The 14,930-nt window shown below is 52.9% G+C and overlaps 2 protein-coding genes across 4 annotated transcripts in view; one reads left to right on the forward strand and one right to left on the reverse strand.

The window, feature by feature from the left end:
- Positions 1-8,519, forward strand: part of LOC126030399 (ATP synthase subunit f, mitochondrial) — a 25,694-nt gene extending 17,175 nt beyond the window's left edge. Inside the window, exons 3-11 of the mRNA XM_049788604.1 lie at positions 143-153; positions 349-810; positions 2,084-2,224; positions 4,312-4,530; positions 5,470-5,571; positions 6,303-6,959; positions 7,094-7,210; positions 7,579-7,761; positions 8,202-8,519. Coding sequence (XP_049644561.1) covers positions 143-153; positions 349-810; positions 2,084-2,224; positions 4,312-4,530; positions 5,470-5,571; positions 6,303-6,959; positions 7,094-7,210; positions 7,579-7,761; positions 8,202-8,336 — 2,027 coding nt within the window. The 3' untranslated portion in view covers positions 8,337-8,519. The remainder of the gene's footprint in view (positions 1-142; positions 154-348; positions 811-2,083; positions 2,225-4,311; positions 4,531-5,469; positions 5,572-6,302; positions 6,960-7,093; positions 7,211-7,578; positions 7,762-8,201) is intronic.
- BUD31 (BUD31 homolog) lies at positions 8,477-14,681 on the reverse strand. Of its 3 annotated transcripts, none has more exons than XM_049788711.1 (6): positions 14,575-14,681; positions 13,236-13,340; positions 12,641-12,762; positions 11,033-11,155; positions 9,532-9,698; positions 8,477-8,726 (listed from the first exon to the last, which is right to left on the reverse strand). In XM_049788711.1, the coding sequence occupies exons 3-6, from the start codon at positions 12,732-12,734 to the stop codon at positions 8,676-8,678; spliced, it is 435 nt and encodes a 144-aa protein (XP_049644668.1). In that variant the 5' UTR covers positions 12,735-12,762; positions 13,236-13,340; positions 14,575-14,681; the 3' UTR covers positions 8,477-8,675. The 3 variants fall into 3 exon arrangements, with proteins under 3 accessions (XP_049644668.1, XP_049644670.1, XP_049644669.1); XM_049788713.1 differs by having other exon boundaries at positions 14,571-14,652; XM_049788712.1 differs by having other exon boundaries at positions 14,567-14,652.
- Positions 14,682-14,930: the final 249 nt, after the last annotated feature.

Consider the following 14,930-nt stretch of genomic DNA (forward strand, 5'->3'; position numbering starts at 1 on the left):
AGAGAGAGAGAGAGAGAGAGAGAGAGAGAGAGAGAGAGAGAGAGAGAGAGAGAGAGAGAGAGAGAGAGAGAGAGAGAGAGAGAGAGAGAGAGAGAGAGAGAGAGAGAGAGAGAGAGAGAGAGAGAGAAAAGAAGATCTGGAGGCGGGGGGGGAGTTCTGGGTCTCTAACATGTAAAGAGAACAATGAAGAGTCTGGAAGCCAGGGATCATATGGGATGCCAGGGATTGAACCCAAATCTGCAGTTTGCTGTATTATTACTCTGGCTCCAACCGCATCTCCTTTTTTTCAGCTGTTTGCTCCCATCCTCAGCGAATGCCACTGTTTTCCTACCCTCCGCCAGGCCCTAGCAGGGTACACTGGAGATGGACCTTCTGAGGTTTGCCCACCTTTTCTCTGCCACCTGCACAAGAACACTGCTGGGCGTGCAGCAGCTGCACCCAGTCAGAGCGCGATGGGTGGGACGCTGCGAGAGGCTGGCGGCAGCGCGTCAGCCAGTGTCCACAATCTGCAACAGTGCCCTCTCAGGGCATCCACTGGGCCCAGGGAGCCAGAAGACAGATCAGCGCCAGCCTCACCCCGAGGTCTCAGTGGAGGAAGAAGCAGGAGAGGATGGCTTCGGAACTCTTTCTAACAAATACTCGTCACGAAGGATGTTCCGCAAGTCCACGGCCCAGTTGTATAACTTGCGGCTCCAAGAACTGGGAGCTGAAGAGGAGGAAAGGGATCCTGAGCCACGTGTGTGGCAGGGCACCCGGAACACCCCATATTGGTACTTCTTCCGATGCAAGCAGCTGATCCGGGAGGGCAAGGTGAGGGGCTCCTCAATCTGCTCCTGCTTCTGCTCCAGCTCCTTACCTGGGAGCCTCCTGGGCTCCCAGCCCCTTCCCAGCTGCTTTACTATTAGCTCCAGTCTCACTACCTCCCAACCACGCTCTGGAGCTCTGTTCTTGGCTTTTTTCCCCCAGCTTTTTCTCACTTCACTGTCACTAAATAACAAGCCTCTTACTCCTGGCCAGGCCCAGTTGTTGCATGTCACCTCAGCCTCAGCTCTCTCTGACTCCAGTGTCAGATTGTTCTTAAGGCTCCCCATACTGTGTCCCAAAAGCCCAGGCCCAGACTCTCCTGTTACCTCTGCTCTCCCCATGCTAGTTCCTTCCTCCTGTATCTCCCTTTCTTGCACTTATCCCTCAAGACATCAGAGATCAGAGAGCTTTGCACTCTGCCACCGGCTATACCCCTGGCCTCTCTTGCTACCTCTGCCTCAGCCTCTAGTGCTGATAGTGCAGAAAGCGACTTGTGACCCTCTCACCCCAGAATTTCTGGTACCTTTGAGCTTGACTGAATATTTGGGACGGGGGTGTGGAGTATGGCCTAAGTGAGACTGATCAAATAGGTTCTTTTGGTCCTGCTTTGAGATAAGTTTGAAATTTGCAAGCTGAAAAGTAGAGAATCAAAAGCTAAAGCCCTTATAGTGGCTTCTAAGGCCTGGGAGTGTGGCTGCCAGCCCCTGGTATTTGCTGCTTCCACAGGTGGGCAAGTGATTCAGTCCCCATCACCTCCCACCTGCCCTCAGTCCCTGACACAGGCCACCCAGGGGTGTTGTGCTGGGTTGTCTGCTGTGGCCTCTGTCCTTCCCATCAGTAGGTGCCCTGTGAGTGAATGGCCTCTGTTCTCAGTGGCGGCACCACCCACCCTCGTCCAGGGCGTGAAAGGGGCATGGAGAGAGGGCATAGATGGGCTGCAGGTGCCGTGGGCCCTGTGATGGTGCCGTAGCACTTGTTAACTAATGACAAGAGCTAGCTCTGACTCCCCCCCCCCACTACTGGGGGGGCGTCGACAAGGAGACAGGCAGGGTTGGGACCCTCTGACGTAACTGGCTCTGGGCTTCCATGAGCTCCTGGCTCCACACCCTGCCTGTAGTGGGTCCTGCAGTCCTGTAGGTCCGGAAATCTTGGCAGAATTTCTGGAAGCTTCTTTGCTGCAGAGCACAGAAACCTAGGGTGGGCTTTGGCTACTGGGCAAGCCTAGGCTTGGGGAGGGCCCCTCAACCTCAGTATCCCTCTGCACATAACCTCCCCACAGCTGGCTGAGGCCTTGGACCTGTTTGAGAGGCAGATGCTGAAGGAGGAGCGAATCCAGCCTCTCGAGTGCAACTACACAGTGTTGATCGGTGGCTGTGGGCGTGCTGGCTACCTAAAGAAGGCCTTCCGGCTCTACAACGACGTGAGTGGTGGGTGGGCATGGGCCAGGGGCCCTGGTTTCCAGTTTCTACACACTGTCCCCAAGCACTGCCATATATGTCCCAGACCCCCCCTGAGGCATCCCCTCCCCCAGCCCCAAGAGAGCAGAGCGTGGACCTAACCATGCCATCTTTTTGAATCACTGGGCAGATGCCCAGCACTGTGTGGCTGGCCACACTGTCTCTCTCTCTCTTCCTTAATCTAGCCTGGTGGTTGGAGAGACCACATGGAAGTAAGCAATGGAGTCAATGGCTTTGCACATGCCAGCAAATGTCGGCTGCTGAGCCACATCCTCAGTCTTAAAATTTTTCTCATATTTGGGGCCGGAGATAGCATGGAGGTAAGGCGTTTGCCTTGCATACAGAAGGACGGGGGTTCGAATCCTGGTATCCCATATAGTCCCCTGAGCCTGCCAGGAGTAACCCCTGAGTGCTGCCGGGTGTGACCCAAAAAAACAAAAAAAAGGGCCTGGAGAGATAGCACAGCAGCGTTTGCCTTGCAAGCAGCCGATCCAGGACCAAAGGTGGTTGGTTCGAATCCTGGTGTCCCATATGGTCCCCGATGCCTGCCAGGAGCTATTTCTGAGCAGACAGCCAGGAGTAACCCCTGAGCACCGCCGGGTATGGCCCAAAAACCTCCCCCCAAAAAAATTTACTTTCTCATTTTTCTCTTTTGCTTTACTGCTTTAATGTTTTTCCAAATAAGCTTATTCATTTTTTTATTTTTGGCTTTCGGGCCACTCAAGGATTATTTCTGGTAAGGTGCTGGGGATTGAACTCAAATCAACCATGTACAAGACAAGCATCCTACCTGTTGTGCTATATTTATATTGCTCAGGCCCCACTCCCAAATGCTTTTTTGAGTGGGTCTTTTATTGCTTTATTTTGGGGCCACACCAGGCAATATTCATTGGTTATTCCTGGCTCTGCTCTCAAGGATCACTACTGGTGGGGTTTGTGGATTATATGGGATGCCTGGGATTGAAACCAGTTGGCTGAATGCAAGGCAACACTACCCACTGTACTATCGCCTCAGGACCCCAGTAAGCTTTTTATTTATTTTTTGAGGGGGAGGTTGGGCCACAGTCTGTGGTGCTCAGGGGTTACTCCTGGCTCTGCACAAGGGACCATATGGGATGCTGGGAATCGAACCACAGTCCATCCTGGGTTGTTGCAATTCAGCCCTTGATGGGGCTGGAAGGTGATAGGATGGAGGATGAGGTCTTGCTCCTCCAGCTCGGCCCACTCGTCTGCCACCCTGTTCAGCTGGCAGGTCTGAGGGTTCAGGATAGCGTAGGGTAGAAAACTCACAGGAAGTCAGGCTTCAGGAAATATCAGTTTTATTCAGTGGAAGAAGACTGAAAAATCCATCCCATAATGATCCCCCATCTTCCTCAGACCCTTGCTTTTATACGCAAGAATCAGGTACCACCCTAGGGTGGGAGCAGAATACCAAGTAAGGAATAATCCAATATACCAGGTCACACCCTAGGGTGGGGCACAACTATTGATTAGGGTAGGATCAGTAACCCAACACTGGGTCAGCTGCATGCAAGGTAAACACCCTACTGCTGTGCTATCTCCGGCCCCACCAGTAAGCTTTTTAAAGGAGTGATAGACAGTACAGCTGCCTGTAGAGCTGAGTGCTTCATATATACCTCTGTACCTCACCCTGGCCCCTTATGGTCTGTGCCAGTCAATAGTCACCTGTTTCGGATGGGCACCATTTTCTGCAACCCAGTAACCCCCAGTTACCCAGCACTTGCTTGCAGAAGACTTGATTGTCCTCATTTTTCTGAGGTGTTCACTTGCACTGGAGCTTGGGTTCAGGGGCTTCTGTGTACCCTTTTCCAGCCCACACCTAGCCAGGGACTCCTCAGTGCTGCATGCACCCATCCAGGCCTCAGCTGCTGTGATTTCCGCAGCTGCCTTTCAGAGTGGTTGGGGGCTTCTGACTGCCCTGTAGGGGCTCCCTTCAGCCACGTCCGCCTCCCAGACCTGGGTGGCACACACATTGCATCTTGGCCATTGGCCCCTGCATGTCCATCTGAGTTGCTCCCTGTCTTCACAGATGAAGAAGCGGGACCTGGAGCCGTCAGACGCCACGTACACGGCCCTGTTCAACGTGTGCGCCGAGTCCCCCTGGAAGACCTCAGCCCTGCAGAGCGCCCTGAAACTCCGGCAGCAGCTTCGGGCCCGGAACTTCCAGTTCAATCTGAAGACGTACCATGCGCTGCTGAAGGCAGCTGCAGTGTGTGCAGGTCTCCCACTGTGCCTCGAAGTTTTCAAGGTGGGAATATCCCCTAAGGGTGTCAAACCACCTGTCACCTCACCTTGGGGTGTCCCTAGGCTGGAGTGTCCAGGTTTGTCCTTGTGTGGGCTTGGGACAAGGTCCACACAGTCGTCTCTGAGCTGGGGATGTATTTAGAGCCATTCTTACTCAGAGGGCCCCTTCCTCTGATCCCCAAAGTCGGGTCATGGCCAGTTGAGGGGAGGCTCCAGGGAAATGTGGGGAATAGGCTGTGGAACTAGCCTCTGATCCCCAAAGTGGGGTCGTGGCCAATTGAGGGGAGGCTCCAGGGAAATGTAGGGAACAGGCTGTGGAACTAACCTTCAGTGGCTACTGTCCTCCAGGTGAGGGTGAGGGGATCTTTTTTTTTTTTTTTTGGTTTTTGGGTCACACCCAGCGGTGCTCAGGTTACTCCTGGCTCTGCACTCAGAAATTGCTCCTGGCAGTCTCGGGGACCATATGGGATGCCAGGAATCGAACCGGGTCCGTTCTGTGTTGGCCGCATGCAAGGCAAACGCCCTACCACTGTGCTATTGCTCTGGCCCCAGATGGGGGGAAATCTTGAGGTGTGAATAGAAAGACTCAAGCTTGGTGTTTGCTCTACCTTCTTGCATTGTTGGGGAGCGACACAGAGCAGTGAACCCTGAGGCTTGGGGAACAAGGGAAAACAAGGTCAACTTCTTTTTTTTTTTTTTTTTTTCGTTTTTTTTTTTGGGGGGGGGTCACACCCAACAGCGCTCAGGGGTTACTCCTGGCTCTATGCTCAGAAATCCCCCTGGCAGGCACAGGGGACCTTATGGGATGCCGGATTCGAATCACCTTCCTTCCGCACGGAAGGCAGGCGCCTTACCTCCAGGCTATCTCTCTGGCCCACAAGGTCAACTTCTGAGTGTCCTGTTTAGCTGTAGCTCATGGTGGGGCTACTTTGTTTGCTCCCAGGAGGTGGTGCAGAAGGGCCACACGGTGACAGAGGAGACCTTCAGCTTTCTGCTCGTAGGCTGCATCCAGAACAAGGAACACGGCTTCCGCCAGGCACTGCAGGTCAGTCCTGCCTGCCCATGGGCTTTCCAGAGCACCTGCCCAGTGCTGGTTCTTTCTAGATTTCTGCACTGTGGTTTCTGAGTGCCATTCCGACCCCTCACTCCAACCATGAGGGCTTAGCCAGCACATACCCTTCCCCACCCATCTGCTGCTTTCACACAGCCCCCTGGGCTCTCTTGACTCCTGGTGGCTTCAAGTTCACTCACTGCAGGACCCATTCAGCATCTCAGCCTGGGGAGGCTGTAGCTACTCCACATGTAATGTCAGGTAGCCACAGTTATTGGGGCCCTCTCAGTGTGAAGCTGTACCCGGCTGGTCACTAAGGGACGTGAGGAAGCTTCTGGCTGAGGCGCATGGCGGGTGTTCGGAAACACAGTTGCACCCTTGAATGTTCCAGGAGCTTGTAGAACCTTCTAGAATTCTCTAGCTTTCCCTCCCAGAGCTAGGGAGAAGGAAGGCAGAGGCCGTGCATTCCTGGGCCTATAGGGGAGTGAATTACAGCAGCATTTCTCTGGGTAGTCTAAGGGGATCACAAGCTGTTCTGTCACAATAAGGAAACAAGCCAGAAGTGAAAAACACTGAATGTGGGAGGGAAGGCAAGATTCTGGGCTCCCATCTTCCTGGGGCCCCGTGAGGCTTCATAGAAGTACACAGCTCACCCATTCCTCAGCTGCTCCCCTCAGGCACACTCCACAGGGGTTGTAGGGCTGAAATTGGTCTCTCCCCAGTAGGTGTGGAGGCAGATGCTTCAGCTGGGGCTCAAGCCAAGCCGGCACGGCTACAACCTGCTGCTGGAGGCAGCTCGGGACTGCAGCCTGGGGGATTGCACGGTAGCAGCGAAGCTGCTGCTAAGGCCCCAGGAGGAGCAGGGCCTGCTCCAACTCCCAGCAGGGTTCCAGGCAGTATCTGGCATGGTGACCACAAGGCATGTGGAGGCCCTGGAACGGCAACTGCTTCTGGAACCTTCTAAGGTGCTGGGGAGCCTTCCAGGGCTTCAAGATCAACATGCCAAAGACCCTGAGGTGGGAGCCCAGGCAGTGCCTCAATGCTCAGTGGCCATAGAGCCACCGACTCCTGCACCAGGAATCAACCTGCTGCACCTGGAGGCAGTGCCATCCACGGTGGTGGCCTTTGGGGCAGTGTCCACCCCGGCTGACAGGCTGGCCTTGATGGGAGGCCTAGAGGGCTTCCTGGGCCAGATGGCAGAGCATGGATTGAAGCCCGACATCAAGACTCTCACTCTGCTGGCTGAGGTGGTGGCGCCTGGGAGCGCTGCAGAGTCCTCACTGCTGGGACTGCTGGACACGCATGCACTGGAGGCTGATGTCACATTCTTCAACACACTAGTGCGCAAGAGGAGTAGGTCTGGCGACCTGGAGGGGGCCAAGGTAAGTGGCTCTTCCAGCCCCCTCCATCTTCATTAGGTGGCACATGGGTTGGGGGATAGGGGTGCACATCCTGAGCTGCTGAGTTACGGGGTTATAGCCCTCAGCTGCTGTTGACCCTGTAGTGTTGGCTGCAGGCACTGCTCCCCATCCTGGCGAAGCGGGGCCTGGCCCCTGACATGCGAACCTTCTGCAGCCTGGCTGTTGGGTGCCGGCGGCCAGCAGATGGACTGCAGCTGCTGGCAGACATGAAGGTGAGTGGGCCTCACCCTGCTCCTGGCACCCCAGCCTCTGCAGACAGAGGAACCCTTGCCAGCAGTGGGGCAAGATCAAGTAGGGGGACAGGACATGGTATACAGATAGGTGGAAGGCAATGGCCAGAGTAGGGTATGGTAAGATTTCTGGGTATACAGATAGGTGGAAGGCAATGGCCAGAGTAGGGTATGGTAAGATTTCTGGGCAAAGAGTACTGGATACCCACAGCCCAAACTAAGGTCTCCCTTTTTTTTTTTTCCAAGTTCTCTGGGCTTGGCTTGGTAGGGTGAACCAGGGGTGGGCAGGGGCAGTCACTCTGGTCACGGGACTCTGGTCCCACCTCACGCTCATCTTCTCTGTGACACAGAAATCCCAGGTGCGCCCCAACACCCACGTGTACAGCGCCCTCATAGGCGCAGCCATCAGGAGGTTGGACTATGCCTACCTCATCGCTATCCTCAAGGACATGAGACACAGCCGTGTCCCAGCCAATGAGGTGCTTATCCGGCAGCTAGAGTTCGCCGCCCAGTACCCACCTACCTTCAACCGGGTATGCACACCTACTTCCCTATTCCTCCCCAATGTCTTAAGGTCTTGGGGGTGCCACCCAGTGACATCCCAGGAGAAACCAGTCTGGAATCCTAGGGGCCTCACCCACACAGCTGCCTGCTTCCCTGTCCCTGTGCTATGCTCAGAAAGGGTGTTTATCCCTTGTGCAGCAGATCTGGCCTGCTGCCACCCTCTCAACTGCTCACAGCCACGCCCCCAGCAAAGCCCAGGCTTGCCCAGGTGGGACTGTACCTGCAGAGGGGAATTGAGGCCTGTGGGAGGCCTGGAGTGCTTACAGCCAAGTGCTTCTCTCCACTCCAAGGAGAGAAAATCAGCCACCACGGCCAGAGGCAGCTGCTATGTGGGGAGTATTTGGGGATTAGGAGGAGGAATCTCTAAGCATGGTATCTCTGAACACCTGTGCCAATTCTCGCACTCCAGTACCAGGAGAAAAACACCTACTTAGAGAAGATCGACGGCTTCCGAGCTTACTACAAGCAGTGGCTGGAAGCAATGCCTGCAGAGGAGACACCGCACCCCTGGCAGAAATTCCGGACCAAGACCAAGGAAGCTTGAGACATCGGTGTGTCCCAGAGGCCAGCACAGAGAATGTGGGGGCAGGTGACAGCAACCTGGAGCCCCTGGCCAGCTGTGCCCTAACAGCTACACTTTTCCTGTAAGGTGGGCAGCCGAGTTCAAAACCCTGCTGTCCTGCCCACTGCCCCCAAAAAGAACACACACAGCTGGGAGGTATCAGGTTTATTCCCACAAATCACATGGAAGATGTTGATGCCTCCCCAGTAGCAGCCTGGGCCCCTGCTCTGGGAGAAGCGCTGAGCACTGAAGGGGGTACAACCAGCAAAATCGGCTAAGTCCAAAGTCCAGGAAGATTGGGGGGGTGAGGGGTGTTTGTTCTCAACCAGAGCAGCCACGGCAGCCACAGTGCGTGCATTCGATGATCCGGCCCTGCAGAAGATAGCATGGTGAGCAGCCCAATCCCGAGACCCTCCAAACATACCCACCCATCTTGGAGGAAAAGGACACAGCTCAGATACTCCTTCCTGTGTTCAGGACAGTAGAGTGGGGAGGGTGTTTGCCTTGCGCAAAGCTGACCCAAGTTTGAATTTCCCTGCACCCCAAATATTCCTGAGCACTAACAGGAATGATTAACACCTGAGAACTCCCCTGCGTCCCATATGGTCCCCCGAGTGCATAACCAGGAGTAACCCCTGAACGTCACAGGGTGTGGCCCAAATCAAAAACTATCACGTGAGGTTAGGGCCCCTCAATATCAGTTAATGGGGGCTTTGGGCCATGGGAATCCAACAGACACCTCAGACACAGCTGAGTCTCAGCATGAAGCTGGGAGGCAACACTCCTGCAGAGCTGGAGGGAGGGAGCTTGTCAGTGCTAACAGGGGCCTGATCCCCTGAGTGGAACAGGGAAGGGGATTTGTAGCCCAACCTCTGCAGTCCCAGGTTGATTCCTCCTGGGACCCAGGAGCCAAGGTGCTCGCATGCTGCCATGAACTCCTGGGTTCAGCCTTTCAGCCACCCTCGCTCCCCAGGGCCTTGCTGTGGAGACAGCCTCGACTCATGCTCTGCCTCATCGGCTCCACCTTAGGGTGGAACCCCCATGATGAGTAGGGAAGGTGGCCCCAGAAAGCCAACACCTGAGAACACCTGCAGCTTCATCCAAGGGGCTCCATTATGGCAGTGTCAGGGCCCTCAAACTAACTCCGGGACAGGCAAGGCAGGGGCAAAGGCCTCACCACTTCCAGCTTGCTTTTGGGGACACGGCAAATGCAGTTGGTGCCAAAGTTGGTGTCACGGGTCTGGATGCAGCGTAGGCAGCAAAGGTTCTCATAGCCCTGCTTCTTCCATTTGGCAATGAGGTTCTTGTCCGCATAGCCTTCTTTGATGCAGTACTCGTACAGCTCTGGCCGTGGGGGACGGGAAGGGAGGAAGCATTAGACACAGCACAAGTCTTTCCCCAGCCTGGCCTCTACTTCAGAAGAGAAAACCCATGATGTGGAGGCCAGAGCTATAGGACATTTGGTAGAACATTTGCCTTGTACATGGTTGACCTGGATTCTACCCCCAGCACCTCCTATTTAATACAAAACCATTTCATAGGGCTGGAGAGAGCGCACAGCGGTAGGGTGTTTGCCTTGCATGCAGGACGGTGGTTCAAATCCCAGCATCCCTGAGCCTGCCGGGGCGATTTTTGAGCATAAAGCCAGGAGAAGCCCCTGAGCGCTGTGGGTTGTGATCCAACCCCCCCCCACCCCTCCCCCAGAAAAAAAGCCCACTTCAGAATAGGATTAAACCCCGAGCACCTGGGGAAGGGGGGAGTCACACCCGGTGACGCTCAGTGATTACTCCTGGCTATGCGCTCAGAAATCGCGCCTGGCTTGGGAGCCCATACGAGATGCGGGGATCAAACCGTCATCTGTCCTAGATTAGCTCGTGTAAGACAAACATCCTACTGCTTGCACCACAGCTCTGGCCCAATAAAGTGTCTAAAAGACCAAATAGGTTGCTATTAGATTACACTTTATTTTACCTAAAACAAAGATCATCCCTGGTTCCTTTGTATGTTTACATTTGAATTTAACCCAAAAGAGAAAATAAACAAATAAAAAAAAAAAGAAATTATCTTACTTGTAAACCTGGGTGGGACTGGATCAGGATAGCCAGAGCTATCTGTCCATACTGCCCGATCCAGGGATGGTATCTGCACTCAATAAAAATACAGCAGTTCTGGCAGACAGCTGGCTCTCCATATGAGGTAGAAGACTGCCAGACTACATGTGTTTCACCCTCAGCCTGGTTTGGATCATTTCATGAACTACCCTGACTCATTCACCTGGAGTTGGAGATAAGGTGTGTGGGGTGGCACTGGCCATGACCCCACTTTCCAAAGGGAAAGACTTTCCATGTCTTGCAACAACAACTGAAGTGTGTGGAGACTGGAGTCTCCCTTGGGTGCCAGGGGTGATACCCAAGGAGCATGACCAAACTGCCCCATGCAAAGAAGGAAGCATGGGGGTGGGAACACAAGAAGCAAACATCTTAGAGGGCCCCGTGATAGCACTGTGGGGAGGGTGTTTTTCCTTGCATGAAACTGACACGGGTTCAATACCGGCATCACCTGCCATTGTAGATATGGTGAGTTGGGTGATTTTACAGGCTGCAAGGCTGTTAACTGCTGAATACACCCGAAAGCTAAGTTAGGAGCATCCCAGAGAGTTTTGGATCTTTGGATCTTACCTCTGCTAATGGCTTTCCGCTTATAGAAGAGGTCAAAAATGTAGCGGGTTTTCTGGTGGTGGATCCTGAAGATGGGCCAGAGGGACTCCACCTTCCTCTTTCCCTCATGAGGCTCTGTTTCAGCTGAAAAGGAAGTTTGGTGGTTTTGGAGTTACACTTTGTGGTTGCTCAGAAGGTACTAAGCCTTGATGCCAGGCCTCCCACATACAAGGCATGTGTTCTAAAATCTCCCTAGCCCCAAAAGTGTTTTGACAGGTTTAGTCTACACAGGCCACAAAGTTGTTTAATAAGGATAATTTCTTGAGCCATAGAATATTGGGATTAAGGTGCTTGCCTGTCCTGCGATTAACCTGGAGTGATCCCTGAGCTCAGAGCCAGAAATAAGCCCTGAGCATAGCCATGGGTGTGGCCTAAATACAACAAAACAAGCAAAAAGTACCCTCATTCTGGATAGCAGATGAGCTCCAGGAAATAGCTAGGTTTTGACTTCTGAAAAGAAAAAACAAAATCCCTAACAGGTAAACCTTACATAGCACACAATGTGAGACACTCGCTGCTTCATAGGGCACATGACCCCAGAACACTTCTACTCCCAGACTGAAGCCATCAAGGGCAGCCTACCATGTGCCGAGCTGTTTATCATGGAACAGAAACATAAAAGCACATTTCACAGTTGTGAGCTCATCAGACAATTCAAAGGCTCATCAGACAATTCAAAGAGGGTTAGAGTCAGCAGTTGGTGCACTTGTCTTGCAGGTGGCCAACTCAGGTTCAATCTCAAACACCTCACAAGATCCTCGAAGCCAAGCCCTGCCAGGAGCCATCCCTGAGCACTGCTGGGCATGATCCAAAAACAAAGAAGGGAGAGGAAAGAAATGCAGAAGGAGTTAAAAGTTTAAGAAACAGTAAAAAAACAGTAAAAAAAGGTCAAGGGTGAGAAGTAAGCACCACTGTGGAGCACTTACTTGACATGGAAGCACTTGGCCCACCAAAAAAAAAGGAAAAGAGGAGGTTTTCTAGGCATTTTTTCCTGGGTAATCCCAAGGTACTCAGAAGCTCCTGCTCTGTACTCAGGAATCATTACTGACAATGCTCAGGGGACCAGACCATATGAGGTGCCAAGATCAAACCTGAACCAACAGCATGCCAGACAAGTGCTCTCCCCACTGGATTATTGCTTCATCCCTAGAAGACCATCTTTTCAGAGACTGAGATTACACAAAGCAATCTGCAGCTTTAATACAAATTCCGTAAGATTCTAACTTCTTATTTCAGAAATAAAATTTAGAGCCAGAGTGATAGCACAGCGGTATGACATTTGCCTTGCACGCTGTACTATATGTGAGACTAGACATCAAAACTGTGTGGTGCTGGTATAAAACAGCAATGAACAGAATAAAGATGCATAACTCTATACATAGCTAAGTGATTTTTTTCACATCAGTGAATGGCAAAATAATCTTTTCAACAAACTATGCCTGGAATGTGTATCCCTCAAACAAAAGTATGAGTGTGGACCTAAGCTTCTAAAAATTGATCAAAGATCTAAAACTACAACTCTTATAAGAAAATACTAGGACAAAGTATAGCGACCTTAGATCAACTTACCTTCTCTCATCTTCTGATCTAACTCGTCCAGAGTTGGTTCAATCAACTCCCAGCCATCTGGGGGTGCTTTTCTGCTTCTTTTGACTTTAGGCATTTCTTCCCTGAGAAGGAATCTTCAGGCTCTAAAAGGAGAGACGCAGACCTGGAATCAAGAAGGAAATAATCCACACAGTGAAAGTGGGTAGAATGGGTTCAGGAACTTCAACACATAAGCCTTCTGCTCCTAAGAAGTCAGCTCCGTGAGGAGGAAAACTGGAGAATGTCTGCTAGTTTTCCTGAGACCCGGCTTTTTATTAGGTAGAACCAGACCACACCCTAAGGTGAGAAATAATGAATACTGGTAAGGTGGGACCCGGTAATCCGACACCAGATCACACCCTATACATCGAGTTGTGAGTTGTGTAGGACCCAGTTTATCCAACATCCTCTGACAAAATAACCCGCAAAAATCTAGAAGTAAATTCAATTGCCACATGAGCCTCGGCACGTAAGAGAAGGTGACAGAGTGGCCAGGAAGTAAGCAAACGGCAACTATGATACTGAAGGGACCTGGATTTGTGGGTGAAAACAAACAGACGTAGGAGACCTGGGGTACCTCAAAATCTGGCTCTGAGAGTCCAGCTGCAAGACCTCCGTCTTCTGTCACAAGCTTCCCGTTTCTCGTGCTTTCCCGGACTTCTTTTATAGTCCTGGGCCTCCTCTGTAAAATGAGTTTCCAAGGTCAACATAAATGCCTCAGGGAAGGTTCCCCCAGGTACAAATCATGCTGCAGATTGAACTCAGCTGGCCCCGCTCACCATTCGTACATTCAGTCCCTCCCTGCCGGACAGCGTCTGTTTACAGTAAGGTTTACACCTTACTGTTTACAGGTGAAGGTTGTCACACAGCAGGAGTGAGCCTCGCTGAGATAAAATCGGGATGCAGGGCCCCGAACTTGCGAGAGAACTGATTCCGAGCACCTGACTCCCCAAAACTTCTGTGTATTTTATTTTCCTTGGGATGGGGCACACCCGGTGATGCTCAGGTCGTACTACGGGCAATGCCGAGATGGATCCTAAAGGGACTCAGGGCACCATATAGGGTGCTGTCACTTTTTTCCTTTTTCCTTTTTGGGTCACACCCAGCTGCGCTCAGGAGTTACTCCTGACTTCTGTGCTCAGAAGTCGCTCCTGGCAGGCTAAGGGGACCACATGAGATGTCGGGATTGGAACCACTATTTGTCCAGTGTTGGCCTTGTGCAAGGCAAACGCCCTACCGCTGTGTCATCGCTCCGGCCCCCAATATAGGGTGCTATGTGTACCCTATATTGTATAGTGTACTCCCCACTCCCCCGCGTCCAATCACCGTTCTCCACGGAGATACAGCGGGATGGAATCCGGGGGGCGTGCCAGAGCGCACGATCAGGGAAGCCAGGTACAAGAGTGACCCCTTTTCTGGGACAAGGGTAAAAAAAAAAAATCGAGAGTCCCGGTCCCGTCGAAAAATGTGGGGGTACAGAGGAGCCCGTGCAGGGGAGGCAGCCAGAACGGGCATTAAGAGACGGGGATGCGTGCACGGCAGGAGCGAGGGGGAAGGATCGGCATCAAGGCCGTGCTGGAAGGCCGGAGCGGTGGCGCAAGCGGGAGGGCGTTTGCCAAGGCGCTAAACTAGGACGGACCGCGGTTCGATCCCCCGGCGTCCCTTAGGGTCCCTCCCCCCCGAGCCTGTCAGGAGCGATTTCTGAGCGCAGAGCCAGGAGGAACCCCTGAGCGTCACCGGGTGTGGCCACAAATGCCAAAAAAGAAAAAAGTAAAGACCTTTCTAGAAAGGACAGAAAATCGTCCAGGCAGAGAAAACAAGGCGGGAGATCATGCAGAAAGCAGCCAGGAAACGGCGAATCCCCAGGGCGGTAAGAGCCATCTCCACCAGGAAACCTCACTCACTCACTTACTCACTCCGGGCCCGTCCCCGTCCGACGGTCCAGCTTGGTCAACTACTGGCCAGCAAGTCGTAACCAAGGCAGAGAGAGGGGGGAAAAAAAAACACAGCGACTTCCTTCCAGGACCGGGAAGCGTCGCGATCAATCAAGGACCCCGCGCCGCGGAGTCCCGCCCCCCCCTTCGCGCAAAGATTGCGTCAGTTTAGTCGTCCACGTCTCTGCCTGTACAAAATGCCTCACCCCTGCTGGCCTTCCTCTCTTGTTACTCTCCGGTAGTGAGTGGGAGTGGCATAGAAAAGACAAGTCGTCTTTCAGGGTGTGGAAATTAGGGCCTCCGTTACCCGGCAGCGCGGTGGAAGTAACAGTCTTCTT

This window comes from Suncus etruscus, chromosome 15, assembly GCF_024139225.1.
Source record: "Suncus etruscus isolate mSunEtr1 chromosome 15, mSunEtr1.pri.cur, whole genome shotgun sequence".
NCBI classification, from domain to species: domain Eukaryota; kingdom Metazoa; phylum Chordata; class Mammalia; order Eulipotyphla; family Soricidae; genus Suncus; species Suncus etruscus.